Below are 23,489 nucleotides of genomic sequence, written 5' to 3'. Positions count from 1 at the left end.
GATCGCACCCTAAAATCAAAACACTGCCATGTGTTTGTACCGGAAGGAAATAGATTTCGTAATGACTGCGCATGCGTGGAGCGGATATCCACGTCTGAACGTTTGTTGCAAGAAGTTGTTGATTTTCAATGAAATCTCATATCTAGTTGCTATAGGTAACGTTTGATGTAATTTTATGGTGTTTTAGACTTGTTTATACAGTTTGTGTAGTGATATAACATTTTTGTCACTCATTTTGATGAATGTAAACAACGAAGCGAGCACCTACACTCTATTTCCTTCTTTCTCAGTCAATGACAGCACAAAACATTTTCATTACTTTCAGTTTTACGATTCTGTCAATTTTGACAATTTGTTTTACTGCTTAAGCTACGTTGCATACTGAACCCTAGTTAAACTTGCCCTTATGCAGATACTAATATGTGTGATATCAGTTGAAATAGGCGCAGGTATGTGACCATAACAAACAGGCCGTAATAATCCCTGAACCATTCTGAATGGCATATTCAGTCGATACAAGATTTTTGATTTTTACTTGTCCGCAATTCTAATAAATGTTATAGCTTTTTCATGCTTGGAGTAATACGTTTTCAGACTAGGGTTTCTTTAATACAGCAAAAGTAACTACTTTTTTCTCAAAAATTGATTTCACATGTTGTAGACTGAAATGGGACCATTTTGTTTGTTTACAAACGATATACATGTTTGTCCATGTTCACAAAGATATGGTATCACTAGACCCTCTATTATCGTGGTAGTTAATGTTGTTGCCATCGGGATTATGAACGGCTACTGCCATCTAGCATTTTATATATATTTTCAGTTGACTGTTGTTTAATCTTCATTTCTGTCACAAGTAATGTGACACATGGTCGCAACTCGTTTAATACCATTGCGGCAATTCCGATTGTTTCGTTTGACCCGGAAATTGAAGCAACTCTCTATTATCGCGGTATTGCTATTTTCTTACTATGGCACGCGGAACAAGCAGATGACACTGTGAAACGTTTACAAAGACAAGTAACAAATCTAAATAGTTTGATCATTTAAAAATATTTAGGAATTTCATTCACATTAGTAATATCATCATGTTTTTAACCCAAACATCTGAAACTTCTATTCATTTGGATACAAGGTAACAATAACGTTACAAAATATTGTATTTCCGGCTTAAAACGTACCATACAAGTTGCTGCCGTGTGCAGAGTGAAGTTGCATAAATACGTCACTTCCTGTTATATTTTTAGCACGGAAAATACGCAATTCTGCCATGAATCAAGAAAATACTAGATTCTGATTGGCTGTTCAGAAAAATCAGACAGCATCAATTGTGGATTGACGCTCATCTGATTGTAAGGCCGCTTCACCGCGCATTAACAAATCTTATTGTGAGAACTACTTCCGTTTGACCACAATGATGGCGGATCATAACAACAACTCCATGGATTTTGACGCTGACTTTCGAATTTTCCACATAGGCATTTGGAAATGTTTGGATTAAAAATGCGTTTGATTTCATTGCGCTTCACTGCACACGTATAGAACACTGCCGCACTACTTTGGCTTGACCACCAACATGACTAATATCAACACAACAGACGTGATGGAAATGCTGATAAAACATTTATTTAAACTCGAAAAATACAATTATATGATTTCCCCCACACAATTATGAGGGACCTCACTATCATATTACCTTCTATTATAAAAATATTCAAACTCAATTAGATCTACAATACACAGCCCCAAACATAAACAAAACAATATCTAACATATAAATCAGAAAGCCTTGTAAAAATACATCCCTATCTATACAAAATATGCAGCAAAACATTAATAAACATTTACCTACCTGGTAAATGGTATATTTAATTCCGTTTAGAATGGGAAATTTGCAAGATAGATCTAACGGTCTGGCGAAACACCACATTTATGCCACTCATAGTCATACTCCATCATATCCCGTTGCATCGTTCACAAAATAATTCTGTTCTCTGCCAGCTTCCCCGCAAGGTTGTCACTGTTATGTTCATCTACTTTGAAAACGCTTGGACACAGTCCAGTCCCAAACGATGAAAACAAAGTTCCAAGGAATCACAAGTTAGTCGCATGTACACTAAGCAGCAGCACTGTCACACTTTTGTCGCATGCCGGGTGGAGGCAGTACACGTGAAATCATGATCGGCCGGGTCATAAAAATCAACAGTCTTTGATGTGTTACAGGTCGTAGGTTGATCAGGAAAGGATCTATTCTTCGATTCTGCAGGGTTCAGATTCGACAGTCAGTCAAGTATTGTCCACTGTCTCTTCAAATTTCAACCTTTAGCGAAAATGTAAACACTGGCTCGTCCGCCCATTTCAAACTGTTATGCGTAACTGTCTACTTCAAGAAAATAAGTAGGTCAGACGATTCCATTATAGTGTGGCCAGGGGGTACAGTTTCACGGCACACAAAACAATAGGCTGGTTTTAGTCGTGGTTGAGTTGGGATGAAAAAAACCAAGATCTCGGGGTATTACATAATTGCATTGAATAAACAGTAGTTTGATTTCTTTGGACAGAATATTGTTATGTTGTAATGTTAAAAAATACTCTAACGGCACCTACCGTTCCTTTCACAGAGCGAGTTCAATTAAGCCTCTCGGTCCCATGCCGGATTACGCGGTGTCTTCCATGAGAGCGAGGAAGTTCGATTTTAAATGGGTCATGGTAGAATGGATATAACCCTAGTGTGTTTGAAAATCAGAGACATGCTTTACTGAATTGATGGCGACTAAATATTTCAATTGAAACCTCACGCTGCGCGTTCGGTTCCAATTGAAATATTTACGCGTTCGGTTCCAATTGAAATATTTAGTCGCCATCAATTCACTAAAGCATGTCTCTGATTTTCAAACACACTAGGTTTATCTCCTAAATGACCTTATAGTTGTCGCAGGATTGCTTTTGATGAAGTAAGTTTTGATTCATGCTAGTTGTAATGGCAGTAGGGGTCATGCTAGTTTCAAAATGTTCTAGAACTTACTGAAAAGATGAATGCTTTAATATTTCTCCGATTACACATAACATTCAAATGAAATAAATGACTTTTTCAAGAGAGATGAATATATTTTACGTAATTTTCATATATAAACAGCCGATGCGGGGCATGGTGTTTCTGCTTTCCCGATGTTTTCGCGTGCCGCGATAATAGAGAGCCCGCGATAATAGAGAGTCCCAGTATACTTGTATTACCACACCATGAAAGTCAAGTTGTTCTTATCATCATATACATTTAAAGTTGAAGATAGTATCATTTAGTCAGTTCTTTTTCTGAATGTCGAACTTTGTAAGTCAGGTTCTCTGCACCAGTATCATGTTGTGCTCATGCTGCAGGCCTGCATTGTGATAGAATATCGTCTTGTGGGACTTACATGCCAGTGTTCGTTTGTGAAAAGTTTGTTTGGTGGGCTCTTACCTTGTAGGTAGTAAATTATTTGTTATTTTCAGATCATACTATGTTTGCATATTAAGGCATTATTTGTTTATGCAAAGATGGAATTCCATCATGACATTGACAATACTGATACATTTATATCATGAAACTGGAAGTGTTTCTATACTACTTCTGTACTTTCCATGACTAATGTCAGACTAACCTAGTTAATTCAAATGTTTTTCTGTTGTTGTTTTTTCAGCAGGTTTCGGTTGAAAGCCGAAAATGTCGTGGCTGTCAGCTGTAACCGGGAAAGCTGAGGACTTTCTGAACAAGCTTGATCAGTCTGCTGCCACAACATTTCATCATGCAGATGCACCTCCAACCCAGATCACCACACCATCCACACAGCAGATCACTGTTGGAGGGTCCAAGTCTTCCTCACAGATTCTGTCCTCCTCTTCCCAGAGTGTCCCCTCACGTCTCAAGGACTTAAAGGGAAGTGTCAACCCCACTTCGGGTTTTGTCAGTTCTCCTGTCAAACAGACTCCAGTGAAAACAGCTGCTCCACCTAAACCAGCAGCTGCTAGTGTCAGCGATACTAAGGTAAAGAAGGATACCGATGAGGCTTTGTTTGAGTTCCTCAACAGTAAGGACCCGGTGGAGAGTAAGAAGAAGGCTGCAACGCCAGTGAGTAGTCGTCATCACTCTAGACAGTCCAGCACTTCATCGAATGTTTCCCACAAAGATGTCCGACCTCCTGTTGTAGAGGTTACAAGTCAGGTGGAAGTTGTTTCTTCAGAGCAGACACAAGGTAGATATATTGCTCATCTATGGACTTCTATGTTTGCATCATGTGTTTAGGCCCTCTTCACTGTGATTTTGGTTTCTGATTGTTTCATTTCTAAGTTATTCACAGATTGTCATCAGAATCATCCCTCAGGTATTTTATATTTTACGTAGAAAGGTGTAGAAAACACTCCATCAAAAATAAAGAAAAAGGTTTCTTGGCACTGCATCATGGCTCACTGTGTTTCAGTCTGGGAGGTTGATCGTCGTTCAGGCACAGCCTTGCCTAGCCGAGATTGTCCCCACTGTGATACAGTTAGAATATTGTATAATTGAGGGTGTCATTGATTGGAAACTTTAGCATCAAAATATCCACCAAAAGTGCCACTATACATTAGTGTTGGGAATTGTTTAACATCTCATAATTGATGATTGGTTCATTACAACCGATCAATCATCGAAAATAATTGGTTAGCGTCATTTATCAAATTTTCCTGGTTATGTTTGTTAATGCACCAAACATAAAGAAAAAAACATGTAGTTCTTTCGGGTGTTTTGCAAATTGCTAACAATGCATTTGCAAGTTTCACATCTTTAAAGGATGACTAGTATATTAGGGACATTACTTTCCTGGAGTCTTCAAGATAAATTCAATCATGACTTGGATCGATCTTGTAGTGCTTATGAAATGTAACAGACAAAACCAACCTTGTGAAAAATATTGTCATTTAGTCATTGCGACCAGTCATTGATTATTTAAATTAATCGGACCACCACATTGATATGTTAATAAATGATATAATTAATTCTGTGTATAGCAATGTAGATCTGAAAAAATATGTTTTTTTCAGTTTGAATTTGAACATGGTTGATCCAATACAAGCTAAGAATTGAAGTTGCTGCTGTTTCATCATGCTTAGTATCTGTCTTAACCATGGTAATCTTAATAAATGTAAACATTTTTGTGGCAGTGAATTATTTAACATCACTATTCATAAATTGCGAATTCTTAAGTATCAATATTGTGAACTTACCAACACAACAATGTACAATGATGCTGCGATACATGATCACAATATAGAAGACAATTGACCTTTCCATGCTTGTTGCACAACATAAGTATGTGGTTGGACACATTTTTAAACATGTTTAAACTGATTTACATATTGTGTAAAAAATGATGTTTTGACATGGCTGGGGATACAATAAAACTTAATAAAAGTGACATGGTGATGGAAATTATTACCAGACCCGTGTATGCAGTTAGTGTATTAAGTCCAAAAGCATCTTTTGTGCATCTTATGGGACACATAGTCACAGTACAGCACTGTTTACTGCAAGTTTACTGCACATTGCTGTACCCGCAACTAGGTGTTTGCACGTATTCATGTGGCCACCATCTGGTCATTTACCGACGGATTCGTGGGTTCTTTTAAGTGCTCAGGGTTGTGTACTGTACACTAGGGGTTGTGACAACACTGAAAGAGTCTGCACATGAAGTTGACTCCAAGGTTTTTACACCCGGTCACAGGTGGGTTTGATCCCGGCACCTCCAAGCCTGCTGGGTCACTAGCCTGGCACCTTAGCCAGCTCGCCCACCATGTATTAATACATTATCATACCAATTACCACATGAATCATTGTGCATGATATTTAGCACTGGATGGTTTTGTACAGACTTGATATTTACAAGCTGTAGTGACAGAACTAGATTATTTCTGTGTGCAGTGTTAAACAAAGAACTAGCCAATACACTTTATATCATTATGTTAGTGTCATTTATGTCAACACTTACATTGCTTAATTTTCATCAGAAGGAGAATCTCAGCGTGAAAGCCCAACTGGTTCCAATGCATCAGCTGACATTGAAGCTCTGGCTGATGCCATGCAAGAATCCCCAGCGAACAGTGAACACAGTAGTGCTGGGGATATTGAGAAGGGAGATAACTCTAAACTATCATCACTTGAACTTGAGAACCGTCTGCTAAGAAATGAGATTGCATCCTTGAATCAAGAAATGGCTTCATTGATTCAAAGGGCAAAGGATTCCCAGATAGGTAATACTAACTTTAAAAACAAACAATTTTAAAACTTTGCATATTTCACACTATGCATATCTCTTTCTTATTTCTATCCGAGGGAAACCTATCGCCACCTAGGATCGAAAGAGAAACGGATACTGTGAGATAATGTAACTATATAGATATATAATTCATTGTAAAATTTAATAAAAGGACAGTGCTGTGTTGTTTCATAAATGCAATTAAAGAACATTTATCATGTGTATATTATGTATATATGATATCATGCTACATATATAGGCATAATAAACACATTAAGCTGGAACAGTTTTATTGCTTGCTTTACACATTTTTAGCTGTATTCATGGTATGTGTTCTGTTTGCAAAAACAGCTCCATACATAACTTGTTGATTCTTAATGGAATTGTAAAAAAGTTATTTGTTTATAACCAAAAGAAGTTTTGAGTATGATTTTGTATCAGACCTTTTATTGTAGGCCCATAATGAGTGCTCTTTTTATAAAGCGCCTGTATCCATGCACATGTGCATGCTTAAGGCGCTAACACATTATTACCCCAGTAAACCCAACCTGCCAGTGAGCTCTATAAGGTTAACAGTCATATGATTTATCCCACTGGGTACCCAATCACTGCTGGGTGAGCAGAGGCAGTTTTGACTTCGCTTGCTTAGGGTGAGACCACATGTGTCAAGTGTGCTTCAGGCAGGACTGAAGTCCTAAGGAGTCAGTCTGCTAAATACGGTCACCTGTAAACAATGATAAAGATCAACGTACACAAGCCTTGTCAAATTTGCTAAATGCTATATCTGTGAAAGGGTTGAAGTGTGGTTGCTTTGAATCCAAAGAGGGATACAGATCTTACACAACATGTGTATTCATTCAGAGTTGGTGAAGACCAAGAAGAAGTTGGAGGATTATCACAATTCTGCGTCCATGCATGATCAGTTGGTGCGGGAACTGCAGGCTAGGGAGTCAGACCTGTCTGAATCACTGGCGGCAAAAGACTCCCAGCTGGCTGTGTTGCGTGTACGTCTAGAGGAGGCAGACCGCAGTGTTAAAGCAAGGGAGAAGCAGATAGAGAACCTGCAGTCACACAGAGAAAGGTGGGCCTAACAGTAGTATCACTGTTACTGTTTTATGTATTGTGCTTAAAGTATACATCTGCCTGCTGCTGTATAGCCTACGGCAGGATATACTGAGTGATCTATAGCATGTACATGTATACTGTTGTTACAGTAAGTGATGTTTCTGAATGTAGTGATCTAAATTTATCTTGAAAGTCATGCCCTAATGTTCAACTTTAATGATTCCGGAAGTCCTATAAAGTACTATATCAGCATGGATTATGCAGGGCCGCCTTATTCTTTTTCAGAAGAAGTCCTCCTTGGGGTACATATAAGCATTTAAATGTCCATTTTAAATCCTACGACAGTTGTAACTATATTTTTCAATAAAATATTTACAAAACAAAAAACTTGTTTTGTCTTGTGAGACCACCCCTACAGGGCCCCACCGGACCCCCTACAGCCAAGAGCAGGTAACTATCTATCGATGCCCAGGCCAGGAGGCTGTTGAGTGTGACAGAGCTACCGATCAGCTCGACGCTTCTAGGTCGCAAATACTCCGTGCCGAGATCCAGTCTCTGCTGGGCAAGGCAACCAGCGAAGGTGGTTTCCAATGGTCAGGAAAATGTGGGGTTTGACTCCATTTATTTCCTCGTTGCCATTAAGAACGGAATGTTCAGACCCATTCTCATTTGAGAGCTGAACAAGTTGAAAGAGGTACTGTCCTTCAAGATGGAGACACCGCGCTCGGTGATCTCATCTGTGGAGACAGGGGATTGGCGCACGTCAATCGACCTCAAGGTCGCGTACCTCCTTGTTCCATTGCACCCAGATTTCAAGATTTACCTTCGGTTCTTGTTCGATGGGACGCGCTACAGTTTTGTGTGCTCCCGTTAGGCTACATTACGGCGCCAAGGGTGTTCACCAAATTGAGGTTTATTACAGCCCAGATAGCCAGATCGCAGTGCCGGTGTTCTCACCCGTACCTAGGCAACTGGCTCATTGTGGTTTTGGAATAACTGTTGAGTCTGGGAACCTCACAATCAGTGTTGGTCACTCTTACTGGGCCGAATTGTCAACCTCAAGCAGTCAGATGGACAGACGTCAGGCGTCTCTCCGAGGGGCTCCCCCTGGAGACACCGTCGCTCTCAGTCCAGCCAGATACATCCGTCCCGGGTTGCGGCGATATTCTGGGGGACCTGCGGTTTCTTGACGAAGAAGTCACAACCTGCACATCAATGTGCTGGAATTGACAGCAGTCAGGTTGGTGTTTGATCCCGCACGCCAGGATTCGAATTACCTTTTTGGCCAGACATTCTCACTCTGAACGGGGCACCACACCCGAATCCTCGGATAAACTGGGTTGCTTTGGCCTCTGTCAGGTCTAACCCCCAGGCACGCGGAATTCCTGCAGCCATTGCAGACACAATTCTGGCTTCAAGGCGGGATTCGACACCCGTTCAGTGTGTTGATAGGTGGGGCGTGCTGGTGTGCAGATAGGGGGATTTCATAATCCCTATTCTGCGGATTTAGTTCGGATATTGGAGTTACTATAACCTCGTTTTGCTTGAGAGCCTTATGACCTCCACCATTCCCGGGTACTCCATGGCTATTTGCACGTTTCACACCTCGTTCGTTGGTGCTCTGCCTAGGCAGCACCCTCGCATACAGCCAGTGGCTGGTATGAACAGAGTTCGACCGCCTCGGCGGCGACCCAGCCCACCTTAAAATTGCCAATTATTCTCAATTGGCTGTCTGGCCCTGACTTTTCAAGTATATCGTCTCTCTCACTTCACTTGTTGACGTGGAAGACAGCTTTACTTGTGGTGGTGAGCTCTGGTAGAAGGGTCGGGTACATCCATGCGATACCCACTGACCCGACACTGACAGTATTTTATACTGATCATATCCGTATTCGCCTCCCGGATACCTACCACTCTCAGTTCGATATTACTTTCCACGTGACTGCTCATATCGAACTTCCACCCCTTACCCAGCCTTCCACATTGGTGACCAATCTTTCGATTGCTCACCCGTGACTGTAACGAACGAACAAAAGGGATCCGTACGGGTACCCATGTGTTCTGTTTGGTGGCGGGAAGACTGGGGAGTCTGCTAGCAAGCAGACTTTATCTCGTTGGCTTGTTTCCGTAATTGTTCGGTTACAATGCTATGGTTTACCTTTCCCCGAGGGGTTGAAGGCAGACTGGGTAGGGCAGATGCCACTTTGTTGGCAATACACAGCGGCACTGCTCAATGAAGAGATCGGTTCTGTCACTCTTTGGAGCTGGCAGATGCCTTCATTCGCCATTACTGACTTGACACGCATTCTAAGGATCGTGCTGGGTTCGGTCTTTCGGTTCTCTCCAGTGGAGAGTGTCCTGCCACCCTGACCAAGTTAGTAACTGGTCATTGGTATCGGTTCTGTGTTCAATGTCGATATGGTTCATATCACGACATCTTATAAGCCTTACCACCCTTTCGGGTTGGTTCGGGTTTGGGTGTACATACGTCCCTTACGTCCTCTTCACTTAAAGGCAAGAGGGCGGGTCCGGTTTTGAACGCTATAACGTGTCATATGCTATTCACCCGTCTTGCGACTGAATTGGGTACGAACCCCCCATGGGTCACTGTCTTCGAGCCGCATGTCACGTGACCAGGTTAGTGTAATAGTGAGCCAACACATGTTTGGCTACGCTTTTCACTATTCAGGGGATTTTTGTACGCTAACAGTTTTTTCCCTCTTCCTGAGACTGCGGTATTTGGGAGTCTGTGTTAATCAGCACTTTGTGGGCTGGTAGTCTACGCCTACCCTCCTCACGCCGAGAGTGTTTGGTGGGGGTGTTTTATCCTGTTTTTCACTCGTACAATGCATGGCGTTTGTACTCTTTTAATTTCCTCAGAAAGTTTTTAGCAAGGCTAATAATTTCTCTCGGTTTTATCGAGGTTCCCAGCAAGCCCTCTTCCAAACAGGAGGGGTGCATTCGAGCATTAGTTTGCAGTACTTATTAGCTCGACTCCTGGGTTATTGGCTTTTAAGCGTTTTTTACGCTTTCCCTACCCTTTCCCTACCCTTATACCTGTCGCCACGCTTCTCTGGTTCGGTCTATATTAGGGTTGGGAGTTGTTTCGGCATGTCCTCATACATTCCTTTCCATTTTTATGGTTGGGGGTGGGATTTTATGTCATAATTGTTTGAGCCAATTGACGTATAAGCTTGGGCTCTCTAGTTCCCGCCCTAGCCACGCCTCCGCCTGATTGACATCAGCGGTCAGGTGGCTCGGCAATGTGTTTTTTCTATTTCTGTATCGGTTGTAGATTTCACTCCACCACGGGTTTAGTTTTTGCCAGACAGAATGCCACTCCCATCTCTAATATCTTCTGTCATATGCTTATATGTACCCCAAGGAGGACTTCTTCTGAAAAAGAATTATACAAACCTGTAGAGGTTATGAATTCTTTGAAGAAAGTCCTCCTTAGGGTACGGCCACCCGCCTCCCCTCATTCTGTCTGAAACGTTCAGCATGAAAAGTGAGGTACGAGGTAGACAGCGAGAGTTACCTGCTCTTGGCTGTAGGGGTGTCCGGTGGGGCCCTGTAGGGGTGGTCTCACAAGACAAAACGCGTTTTTTTGTTTTGTAAATATTTTATTGAAAAATATAGTTACAACTGTCGTAGGATTTAAAATGGACATTTAAATGCTTATATGTACCCCAAGGAGGACTTTCTTCAAAGAATTCATAATCTCTACAGGTTTGTATAAGTTTCTGACACATTATTTTGAAATACAAGTCAAGCATTAGTAAGCTCCTGAATCAAGGTCTGTTTTTGTGAGTTGAGAATCAGTTCTACGTTTTATATTGGTATACCAGTGGTATGACTATCTTGAAACACAAGTGGTCACGCAGTGTGTAACTTCATTACGGTTTCAGGATCCTTAAGGACCACACAGATTCTAGTGGCATGCATAGTCAGGCCTTGGATTCTCTGAAGGAAAAACTCTCAGAAGTAGAGGCCAGTCTCAGACGGGAACAGGATGCCTTCAAGCATGCACAAGTGAGACTGATTAATCTCGCAGTTCTTAAATATCTGTATGAAGAGAAACACATCCAGTAGTCTTAGTGAAAGGTTGGGAAAGTTGAATGTAGCAATCTACACTTAGATTTCATGAAACTGTACATCGAAGTAATTCCACTCGTCTGAGGAACCTGAAGGTTTAATGGCACTTGCAGCAGATTTGGGGTCAGATTTCATCGTGTGAGCAGATGTAGATAAATCAGTGATGTAACTACCTCAGTTTAAATATACCAGACAGATTAAAGTTGTCAGCTTTTAGTTAAAGGAAAATACTGGTCCTAGAATAATGAGCAATATAACTATGTCAAACTGTTGCTGTGCAGTGCTGCATTCCATTCCAGTAATGGCATGATGTTTGGTATGTCTGCAGATACAAGGGGATAACATGATAAAAACTTGCTCACTTAGTGTTGGGCTTTGTATTTTTCAGCAAGAAGCAGCTGGAAGGCAGAGTCGATTGGAACAGGAACAACAGACAATGGCAGAGGCTCTTACAGCTGCTGAGCGGAAACTTACAGAGGAAAGGGGTATGCATGATTTTCTGTCATGTAAGTTGCTCTATAACCAGGAAGTAAAACCAGACATTCCTGGCTGTCAAAATCTGGAATCAGTAAACCATCCCACTTGAAACATTCTGTGTAACAAACTTTTTGGATTCAATAAAAGTTTGAATGATGAACGGCTCTGAAAAGATTTGTGTATAATCTCAGTACAACTTCAGACAGTTCTTTTGTTTAGAAAGGTATGTTTGACATCTCTTTGTGTTGGTACTTTAATTTCATTGAGAATTTATTCTTCAATTTTGCAAATACTCAGAAATTAAGGTGAGTTGCCTGTATTGGAGATGTTGCTTGCAGGAAAAGTCACAGGTATTGCGAACCAGCTTAAGACTGCAAAGCTAGGTGTAGACTCTGCCAGGCAAGAACTCACCGACTACAAAGAAAAGGCTTCAAGAATTTTACAGGTATATCATTTAAAACTTTTATTGCTTTTCATCTCGTAGATAAAAGTATCTACTCATTTCACATCTGACAGTGTTAATGAAAGTTGCAGGGCAAAGAGAGGTTGATAGCCTAACAGTGTTAATGAAAGTTGCAGAGCAAAGAGAGGTTGATAGCTTTACAGTGTAAATGAATGTTACAGAGCAAAAGAGAGGTTGATAGCCAGACAGTGTTAATGAATGTTACAGAGCAAGGAGAGGCTGATAGCCTGACAGTGTTAATGATTGTTACAGAGCAAAGAGAGGCTGATAGCCAGACAGTGTTAATGATTGTTACAAAGAGAGGCTGATAGCCTGACAGTGTTAATGATTGTTACAGAGCAAAGAGAGGCTGATAGCCAGACAGTGTTAATGATTGTTACAGAGCAAAGAGAGGTTGATAGCCTGACAGTGTTAATGAATGTTACAGAGCAAAGAGAGGCTGATGGCCTGACATTGTTAATGAATGTTACAGAGCAAGGAGAGGCTGATAGCCTGACAGTGTTAATGATTGTTACAAAGAGAGGCTGATAGCCTGACATTGTTAATGATTGTTACAGAGCAAAGAGAGGCTGATAGCCTGACAGTGTTAATGAATGTTACAGAGCAAAGAGAGGCTGATAGCCTGACATTGTTAATGATTGTTACAGAGCAAAGAGAGGCTGATAGCCTGACAGTGTTAATGATTGTTACAAAGAGAGGCTGATAGCCTGACATTGTTAATGATTGTTACAGAGCAAAGAGAGGCTGATAGCCAGACAGTGTTAATGATTGTTACAAAGAGAGGCTGATAGCCTGACAGTGTTAATGAATGTTACAGAGCAAAGAGAGGTTGATAGCCTGACAGTGTTAATGAATTTTACAGAGCAAAGAGAGGCTGATATCCTGACAGTGTTAATGAATGTTACAGAGCAAAGAGAGGTTGATAGCCAGACAGTGTTAATGAATGTTACAGAGCAAGGAGAGGTTGATATCCTGACAGTGTTAATGAATGTTACAGAGCAAGGAGAGGTTGATATCCTGACAGTGTTAATGAATGTTACAGAGCAAAGAGAGGTTGATAGCCTGACAGTGTTAATGAATGTTACAGAGCAAAGAGAGGCTGATAGCCTGACAGTGTTAATGAATGTTACAGAGCAAAGAGAGGCTGATATCAAGCCTGCGGGAAGGATCAGGAGTAACTGGTGAAGTAGCAGGGGTGTCCAGTTTGGAGCATGACTCCTTGAAACAGGAGAAGGACATGCTCAAGGATGAACTGCAGCAGACCAAGATGGTCTCAGAGAATCTCCGTGCTGAGATGTTGGTGAGTATCTTATCCAAATTGTACCTGTATTAAAAAGCCTGTTCCTTTGTTATCAACAAAACTATGCACATCTCTCTAGTTGTTACTTTCAGCAACCCTAAACTGTGATTTGTACTTATTTTAACTAGCTTGAAGGGATAGATCATGCTTAGTTCTCTTCCTTACAAACTCAGTGAAATGTACCCCTCTTTCACTCAACCTCTCATCCCTCCCTGACTCCCGCTCTCTCATTCATCTCTGACTTTACCTCATCCCTCTTTGACTCCACCTCTCTCACCCCTCTCTGACTTCACTTCCTCACCTCATTCCAACTCCACCTCTCACCTTTCTTTCACTCCACCTCTCTCACTCCTCGCTGACTCCACCTCCTCGCCCAACTCCAACTCCTCCTCTCTCACCCCTCTTTCACTCCACCTCTCTCACCCCTCTCTGACTTCACCTCATCACCCCACTCCAACTCCACCTCTCTAACCCTTTTTTCACTCCGTCTCTCTCACCCCTCTTTAACTCCACCTCTCTCTCCCTCTGACTCGACCTCTCTCCCCCTTTCTGACTCAAACCTCTCTAACCCCTCTCTGACTCCATCTCTCTCACCCTTCTTTGACTCCACCTCTCTTACCCTACTTTGACTCCACCTCTCTCACCCCTCTCTGACTCCACTCTTTCTCCCCTTTCTGACTCCACCTCTCTCACCCCTCTCTGACTCCACTCTTTCTCCCCTTTCTGACTCCCACCTCTCTCACCCCTCTTTGACTCCACCTCTCTCACCCCTCCCTGACTCCACCTCTCTAATACCTCTCTCTCCCTCTCTGACTCCACCTCTCTGACTCCACCTCTCTCACACCTCCCTGACTCCACCTCTCTCACCCCTCCCTGACTCCACCTCTTTCACCCTTCTCTGACGCCACCTCTCTCACCCCTCTCTGACTTCACTTCCTCACCTCATTCCAACTCCTCTCTCACCCCTCTTTCACTCCACCTCTCTCACCCCTCTCTGACTTCACCTCATCACCCCACTCCAACTCCACCTCTCTAACCCTTTTTTTACTCCGTCTCTCTCACCCCTCTTTAACTCCACCTCTCTCTCTCTCTGACTCGACCTCTCTCCCCTTTCTGACTCAAACCTCTCTAACCCCTCTCTGACTCCATCTCTCTCACCCTTCTTTGACTCCACCTCTCTTACCCTACTCTCTGACTCCACCTCTGCTCGTGTCCATCCTGACTCCACCTGACTCCACCTCTCTCACCCCTCTCTGACTCCACTTTCCTCCTCTCCCCTTTCTGACTCCACCTCTCTCACCCCTCTCTGACTCCACACTCTTTCTCCCCTTTCTGACTCCCACCTCTCTCACCTCCTCTTTGACTCCACCTCTCTCACCCCACCCCTGACTCCACCTCTCTAATACCTCTCTCCCTCTCTGACTCCACCTCCTCTGACTCCACCTCTCTCACACCTCCCTGACTCCACCTCTCTCACCCTCTCTCTGACTCCACCTCTTTCTCCCTTTCTGACTCCCCACCTCTCACCCCTCCTGACTCCACCTCTTTCACCCATCTTCTCTGACGCCACCTCTCTCATCCCTCCCTGACTCCACCTCTCTCACCCTTCTCTGACGCCACCTCTCTCATCCCTCCCTGACTCCACCTCTCTCACCCTTCTCTGACGCCACCTCTCTCATCCCTCCCTGACTCCACCTTTCTCACCCTTCTCTGACGCCACCTCCTCATCCCTCCCTGACTCCACCTCTTTCACTCTTCTCTGACGCCACCTCTCTCATCCCTCCCTGACTCCACCTCTCTCGCCCCTCTCTGACGCCATATCTCTCACCCCTCTTTGACTATTAGTATTTGACCAACTCACTCACCCTATTTGACTCTATCACTGTATGTGACCCAGGACTTGGAGGGACAGCTCCAGCAGGACAGTGACTCTGCTGCTGAGCAGATCAAGTCGCTGGAGGAGCAGATCCTGGAAGAGAAGACCAGAAAGGAAGACACCGAGCAGGAGCTGCTGAAGCAGAAACAGGTACCACCATCCCCATATTGTGATGGGAAAAATCATAAACTAGCACTGCCATTCAACAGCACTTTTCCATAACTGTATACATGACATGATAGCCATTTGTTTGAAGTGTCTTCATCTGATGTGAACTAGTGCAGGGAGGCTTTGTGGGGAGTACAATCCACTCAACAGGGGAAAATGAAATGGGTTGAGTTCTTCATTGATTAATCCAGTTCATGTTACACATTTTCTCAAAGAAACAAAAGCTTTTGTTTGTCATGAAGTTGTTCATTTTCACTAACATGTTATTGCTTTATATTTGTAGGAACTTCAATATGCAATAGATGAAATCAACAAACAGAAGACTTCTTTCCAAAGCCGAATAAGCGACAGAGAAAGAGAAATTGAGAAACTCAGAAATCAGGTACAAATCCATGGCTTTAATAGCTAACAATTTGCAGACATTCCGGATGATAGATAATTCTGTATGCATGTACTGTGGCAGTCAGCACTGATGATGAATTTTCTAGAAATTGTGTAGTTTAGTCAAGTTTGGTTAATTTAAATTGAAAAATCATATGTTTTCAGCATATTTCTCACTATAGCTGCCTGTTAGATTTATGTGTTATCATGAGTAACAGGGCACGGTGACAGCATAGTTTTGTTGTGCAGAGTTGTCTCCCTTGAGCACACCATGAACCTATGATCGTGGCTTTGAATGCTGCCTTGCCCAAAGTGTGTGGATTTCAGGGGTAAACATCTCTGACATGCATCACTTAGGGCTTCCCTCCCACACAAAGCTGACATGCTATGGTGTAACTGAAATACTTGTCAAACCGGTGTTAATCCAAACTTCCTTACTCACTCATGACTTATTTAATATGAATTGTGACAATCAAAGCATCACTGTGATCCAAACATATCTCTCCCAGTTGATGACGAAGAGTATCAGCAGCTCATCTGAGGGTGAGTTAGAATCACGAGTGCGAGCTCTGACTGACAGTCTCATACAGAAACAGACAATGTTGGAAGCTCTCAGTACTGAGAAGAACTCTTTGGTGCTTCAACTTGAAAGGATGGAGGTCAGTAAATATATCTCTTGTTGGATTGATGTTCACTCAGCTCTTGATATTAAACATTATCATCATGGTGTGAAAAGATAACTGTCTTATCCTGGTGTATTTAGAATGGTTAAGACTAAGTTATATTTACATAAGGCTAGACCAAATAATTACATTTTTACAGGTTTTAACCCCCTAAGGTGCAGAGTTGTCTTCCCTGGGCTAAAGTCATGTGTTCAAACCCCAGTTACTAGGTTTGTCCATGATCATGGGTTTCCCCAAGGTGGTAAATTGTCAAAGTCTGACATCGCTTGTGACTTTCTCCCCACACCAAGCAGACATATACATGTAGCAGGAATACTGTTCAAGCAGCATTATGGCCTAGTCACTCATCATAGCCCGAAAAATTGCCTTAAGTCAGGGTGAAAAACTATATGTTTTTAAACAGTGAATTATGTTTATAACTCCATTGTGCCTTTTGCCATATTTTCTTCTGTCACAGACATCCATCTTTATGGGGTTGTGTTATTGTTGACTTTGAAGATTGGGGTTTGAACTTGTCTTCAGCAGTCCATGCCTGTTGTAAAACGAGACCTTGTTGGTGCATGTCATCATATCCCAGTTGTATACATTGATGCTCATGATGTCATGATGACTTTACTAAGAGCACCTCATCATTGTCTACAAAATGTGTTGATAAATACCGGTATTTCATGTTTCTAAATAATATGGCCTGTCTGTGGAGTTTTTGTTGTATGCTCACTGTGTGTGGATAGTTCATACATTGCTATCATTTCAGCAACAATACCGTGACATACAGGAGTGTGTTCGGTCAACCCCAGCCGTCGTCAACGCTAATGACGATGAGGAAGGTAAGATAGGTAACAATGAACTTCATTATCTGCATGTCGGTGATGGATGTTGGTCTGCATGTTTTCCATCTTTGTTTTCAAGGGTTGGATGGGACGTCTCTACACGTCTAACCTTTGTTTATCGTTAGATTTTGTCTGCATGCTATGATGGGATATTGTGTACACTTGAATCTTTTGTTTATTGTCTGAACTGCTCGAAAAGGGGCTAATGCTCTACTGGGGGGATATGATGGAATAGTGATATATGTGTATTTTCTGCCTTTATTTGCATGCAATGGGACATTCTCATTACTGAAACATTTTGCTTTTTTAGACTTTACACATTTGGTGAGGGATGCTCCACATTTAAATGTTTATGTTTAGGGAATAAAATGAAATTGTGAAATTTCTGTATTGTCTGTCTGCATTTTGCATGCTAAGCAAGGTATGATCTTACTGACACATATTTTTATAGTGGGACTGTTTTGTTCTTTTGGAGGGCTGTGCTCAGCACTGACTCATTTGTGTATTGTCTGACTTTTAGTGGGACGTGCTGTACATTAAAAATTTGAGTTTCTTGATGTTTTGCATCAAGACTTGGTTGCTTTTATTTCAGTTCGTCAGCGGTTGCCGGGGTTTATGAGAGAAGGACCAGCTGACCATGAAATGACCAAGAGGATGAAGAGGGCAGCCAATGTCATTGATAAGTTCAGGTAAATACAAACAGGAAAGAGGATCTATGAGTTCTGGGGACATTTATGAATGGAGTTATGTGTGTTCAGATGTTATCAGTCAGTGGATGTATAATCCATAAATACCTGAGTCGCATTTCCATGAGTTATTGTGAAGCTCTTTCTTGGGGTGTCACCATCACTGTGATCAGACTGCAACATCATTTTGAGGCTTAATGAACTCTCTGGTCAAGAGGATCAAAAGTCTGCCCAGAGATGACTGTTCACATCTGCTAGGACCGTGGAAGTTTGGTGGTTCAATCACAGACCTCGTCATATCAGAAGACGTTTACAGATGGTACTAACTGTTACCCCGACTGTTGCATGGCATTAAGGAGATAAAACAAGGACTGGTCGGCTCGGAATCTTTATGATATTGGGGTATCTTTTTTTGGATTGCACAATAATAATTCAGTCAGTGCAATAATACTATGCACCCTGTACATGTTATATGATGTATGTTAATATAAGTGCAGTAATGTTGAACACTGTATGAAACCCCATTTCATCTCACCAGTGTAATCAGTTGCATGTGAGCTATATCCCCTTTTTTAGATATTGTCCTAAATAGTGAAACCGCCTCCATGGTGTAGTGGTTAGAGCGTCCGCCCGGAGAGTGGAAGGTCGCGGGTTCGATCCCCGACTGCGTCATACCAAAAGACGTTAAAAATATGGTACTTGTTGGTCCCTGCCTGGCTCTCGGCATTAATTGGTACAACAAGGACTGGTCGGCTCGGAGTCAGTATAATGTGTATGAGTGGGGTATCCATGCTTCACTGCAGCATGGTATCTCAGTGGGCTAGCACTATAAAACTAGCTTAAGTCTGGGCTAGTACAAGCAGCCGCACATACACACACACACGCATGCACGTCGTCATATGAGCGAAATATTCTCAAGCACGACGTTAAATCCAATTTCATCTCACCTCACCTCACCTAAATAGTGATATGGGTTTTACACTACTTGCTTATTTTAAACCTCTAACGGTAATATTCTAGCGGTGTTACAGTCCAGTTTTATGTTATGACATTATCTATTATGAGCAGCACAAACACACACTCATGTATGTTGCTGTATTGCTGTAGTAGTGCAGTAATCCTAGTATGCACCGTCAAACAGCACAGTACCTCACATGTTGTCTTGACACAGCAGTGTCAAGTCATACTCTTTCCATCTCAGATCATATTGTTGCCATCTCTATGTCAATGTTCATTTTCTTTCCTTCAGTGTTCGTCTTGGCATCTTCTTGAGGAGGTACCCTATCGCCCGAGTGTTTGTTATTGTATATATGGTAAGGACATCATCCTTGAGGGGAGGTAACCCACACTGTTTGAATGGTATCATGTTACAGGTGCATTGTAGTATATCCTATGAATGATAGGTGTCTGTTGGATTATATGAGTTGTACTGTATAAAAGGAAGCCTATCCTGTATTAACCAATTTACGTATAAGTAAGGTGATACAAACAAATATAGTCTGGGATTAAGTGAAATGGTCACATGACACTTCTTTACACATACACTTTGAGGAGAAAATGGACCTATGGGTACAGTGGTTAATGCTTTATACTGGACAAATTTTTCTGCAAATTAAGAATACTTTTCCCAATGATTGTGTAATGTTTAGTGTTGTGTTGAAATATATTGAAATCAAAAGATATAAGCATTACGTACACCTTTAAAGGCAGTGCCACATTTTATCTTGCACCCTAAGGATCATGTTTCATAGCTGATTGGACACTGTTGAGTCTTCTGATCCTTTCTCTGCATACAGAAAATACAAGGGCATATAGGTTTAGACAAGCACAGAGAACTTATGTATAACCAACCTGAATTTGATCCAGAAGGAAAGCCAGTATAGTGCTGTCATTGGTTGGTCTTGTACTGGCACAGACCAGCTCAAAAGTATGCTGTGTAGAAATATTGAAATAAATGATACGATACAATGCTGGGTCAAAAATATATGGAATGAATTATTTATTTGCTAAAATGGTGTGGCCTTTTGGAGACAAGCAACTTTAACTTAGTTACCAGTTTCTTCTTTGCATAAAAGTTTTCATCATGAAAGTTATATGAAGTTTAAAGGAACTGACAGTGACGACTTGTTTCAGGTTCTGTTGCACCTGTGGGTGATGATTGTTCTGTTGACATACCAGCCGGAGATGCATGGAGCAGACTACCAACCCAAACCCCCACACGAGGATCCTCATTGAAAAGCCTTCTACTTGGAGATTGTAGCGCTTCAGTGTAGACATTGTTATTGTGATACCGACTGTGGTTCAGGGGAATACTGTACTTAATACTGTCCACTGACACATGCTAGGAACGTTATGAAGATGATACACTTTCTGGGAATATTGCTTAAATGTTGGGAATATTATTACGATGATAATATACTTCTGGGAATATGATTAAGATGTTACTCTTTCTGGGAATATCATTATAATGGTATACTTTCTGGGATTATTGAAAAAATGATAATGTTTCTGGGAAGATTATTAAAACGATTTACAGTCTTGGAATATTATTGAGTTGAATTAGTATCATGAATAATGAAACTTCCCCCTAGAGCTAAAAGATATTGATTCTCGTATGATACAATTTTTGTTTATCTTAGAGTATATGTTATAATTTCATAAGTATGAGAAATCTTGAAAATAATGCCAAAATATCTGCAGGTTTCCTGTGAATTGCCAGTGTATGCCTAGTAAAACCCTGACTTGAATAAGTACTGGTACTCGGGCACAGGCAGATATCTGCTAATCCTTAATCCACACATCATCTTGTATTACATGTTGGTGTCAATGATCCCCACAGACATATAATGTCCACTGTTTGTATGACATTGGTAAGGGAAGTAGTCCAGTGGTTTCAAGGGGGTTCAGCTTGTAGTGTCTGTTTATGGAATAATTATGTTTGGGAGATATTTGCCATTGTTGAGGGATAAGTATAGACATTCTATGTTCATATTGTTCAACGTATTTAAACATTCTGGATATATATAGTGTGCTCATGACTGAAGAAGCTCACTTTCATTACATATGAGATACTGGAGAGGTTGCTATTTCAGTCATCATGAAATTTCATACTGATACATGCAGTGGATGAGCCATTCTTGACACCCTGAGTGCCATGCATAGACCTTACATGTGAATATTTAAGTTTATAGTACTTGTTCAGGTTTTTCAAACCAATGCAGTGAGACTTGTCGTATGCCAATAGCCACAGTTTAATGTCTTTTGTGATAGTATTGCTTGTTGCTTGTTTGCTATGACATTCAGCTTGTGCTAGATTGGAAAGACAAAGTGACACTATTCAAAACATGAAAAGATTCCCCTCTTAAGCCATGTAGTAGTAACTCATGAAACCTTTCAATGCGATGTGAGTGGTAGTCTGATATCGAAATGTTATTCTATGTCATAAGTATTCTATGCTCCTAATTGAAGCATTGTTTTGATAATGAGATTCTTTCACTGTTATACTGTTTAATCATGGATTAATGAAACTTTAGTATTTATATTGTTTATTTCAACTGTGACCTCCCTCAAAGTGACACTTATGTGACACACTGCTGTTCTCAGCCGTCCTGTTTGACTATATTTAAAGCATACAGTCTAGGGGATGGTCTAAGTCTAAGTTGTATCACTGTATGCCCCTTTCTTATAGTGTCATGACCAGGCATGTACATATTAGACATTATTTTACTAAAAGCCTTTCTCCTCACCCTTTACAAGTAACATACTGAAGTTATCTCCCCATGGCAGGGGTGACGCATGCTGTAGAACATGTGACTGACTTACAAGTATCGAAAGGCTATGGACTTGTACATGAATACTAACATATGGACCTGTTGCATTTATAACAACACAGCTGTATGATGTGAATTATCAGATATCATGTGAATAATAAGATATGAATAATTAGGTATCATGTGAATTATAAGATGCATGTGTAAGTGGGAATGTATTGTGTCGAGATCAAAAGATTTATTTTTGTTGTATAGTATTTGCCATGTTAATTGTAGTTTGAATGTGTGTGCAAGTTAGTGAGTGTATACTTATTTTGGTGTGTCTGCGTTCAAGGAACTTCACGTCAAAGGGAAATCAATGGTTGTTCAGTCTGGAACTAGAAGCCAATTTTAATTATTATTCACAGCGATTCACTATCTTGGTATGTTAGAATGTGATTTGGTGCTTATATTGGGCGACACATGTTTAATATATCTCCTTTTATTCAGTTGGCTGTAAATATTCAGTGTTAATGATATTTTGAAGTAGTTTTTATCATGGACAAAAGGCAGAATAATCACAGTTTATGAATTCTGGTGAAATATTTTGAGAGCATACAAAGCATGGTCTGGATATTTTTCACTAAGAAACGGAACTTTATTACACTTAGGTAGCAAGGTGTGTATTGCTTAATACAAAATATATGTACATGAAAACTATATTTTATACAGTGCTGACTACATCTTCTCCAAGCAGCCGGGTCAGGTACAGACCACAACTGAGAACATTTGTTGTATATTCTCTCAAGATTTAAATATCATGATTATTTTACATAAGTTGTAGAGATTTCTTAATGTTCCCAATCAGTATGTTCTAACCAGCCTTGGTTAAGGAATGGGACCTAAGCAGGACTGGTTGTCATTAAACATCCATAGTGACACTCCTTGGCTCCAGAAACACTGCCTTCACGACCATTGGGAGTGTGTATACATTGTCACAAGGACACAGCTACACACCTGTAATTTGTACACCACCACACTGTATTAATATGGATAATTTCACTTTGACACTATGCTTCACTTTAACATGGTTTTTATTCATTTTGTTATTTATGTCAAGACAGTATGCCCTGATTAGAGCATGACAGATATCTATAATTCCAAATAAGTTTGTGAGACTGCTGGATGTCTTATTGGTAATATTTTCTGAATATTTGTGTTTAAAACATCAATACTTACACTATCAGAGAAAGCAGTGATAAGCTGAAGCACCTCAAGGCTACTCTATACATGGTGCTGCCAAGGTAGTTACTGTCAACATGTAGCAACAATAAAGCTGATAGTGTAAGCAGTCATTGTTGGACTAGGGTGGTTAGGGATGTCACGATACATAAGTTTCATGAATTGATGCGTATCACGATACACATGTCACGATTCGATACATATCACG

The 23,489-nt window shown here is 41.1% G+C and overlaps 1 protein-coding gene across 3 annotated transcripts; it reads left to right on the top strand.

The window, feature by feature from the left end:
• The first annotated feature begins 72 nt into the window (after positions 1 to 72).
• Positions 73 to 22,409, top strand: LOC124270919 (golgin subfamily A member 5-like). 3 transcript variants are annotated; one of them, XM_046705981.1, is made up of 15 exons: positions 73 to 155; positions 3,678 to 4,229; positions 6,019 to 6,261; positions 7,128 to 7,347; positions 11,240 to 11,363; positions 11,815 to 11,911; positions 12,242 to 12,348; positions 13,499 to 13,666; positions 15,564 to 15,692; positions 15,994 to 16,092; positions 16,601 to 16,750; positions 17,529 to 17,601; positions 18,197 to 18,293; positions 19,540 to 19,603; positions 20,424 to 22,409. In XM_046705981.1, exons 2-15 carry the CDS (start codon positions 3,701 to 3,703, stop codon positions 20,523 to 20,525), a joined length of 2,202 nt encoding a protein of 733 aa, XP_046561937.1. In that variant the 5' UTR covers positions 73 to 155; positions 3,678 to 3,700; the 3' UTR covers positions 20,526 to 22,409. The 3 variants fall into 3 exon arrangements, with proteins under 3 accessions (XP_046561937.1, XP_046561935.1, XP_046561936.1); XM_046705979.1 differs by having other exon boundaries at positions 17,529 to 17,610; XM_046705980.1 differs by having other exon boundaries at positions 78 to 155; positions 3,681 to 4,229; positions 17,529 to 17,610.
• Positions 22,410 to 23,489: the final 1,080 nt, after the last annotated feature.

Source organism: Haliotis rubra, unplaced genomic scaffold, assembly GCF_003918875.1.
Source record: "Haliotis rubra isolate DU_JTF1 unplaced genomic scaffold, ASM391887v1 Scf156, whole genome shotgun sequence".
In the NCBI taxonomy this organism is placed as follows: Eukaryota; Metazoa; Mollusca; class Gastropoda; order Lepetellida; family Haliotidae; genus Haliotis; species Haliotis rubra.
Note: the sequence above shows the minus strand (reverse complement) of the source record. Positions and strands in the feature narration are given on the sequence as shown.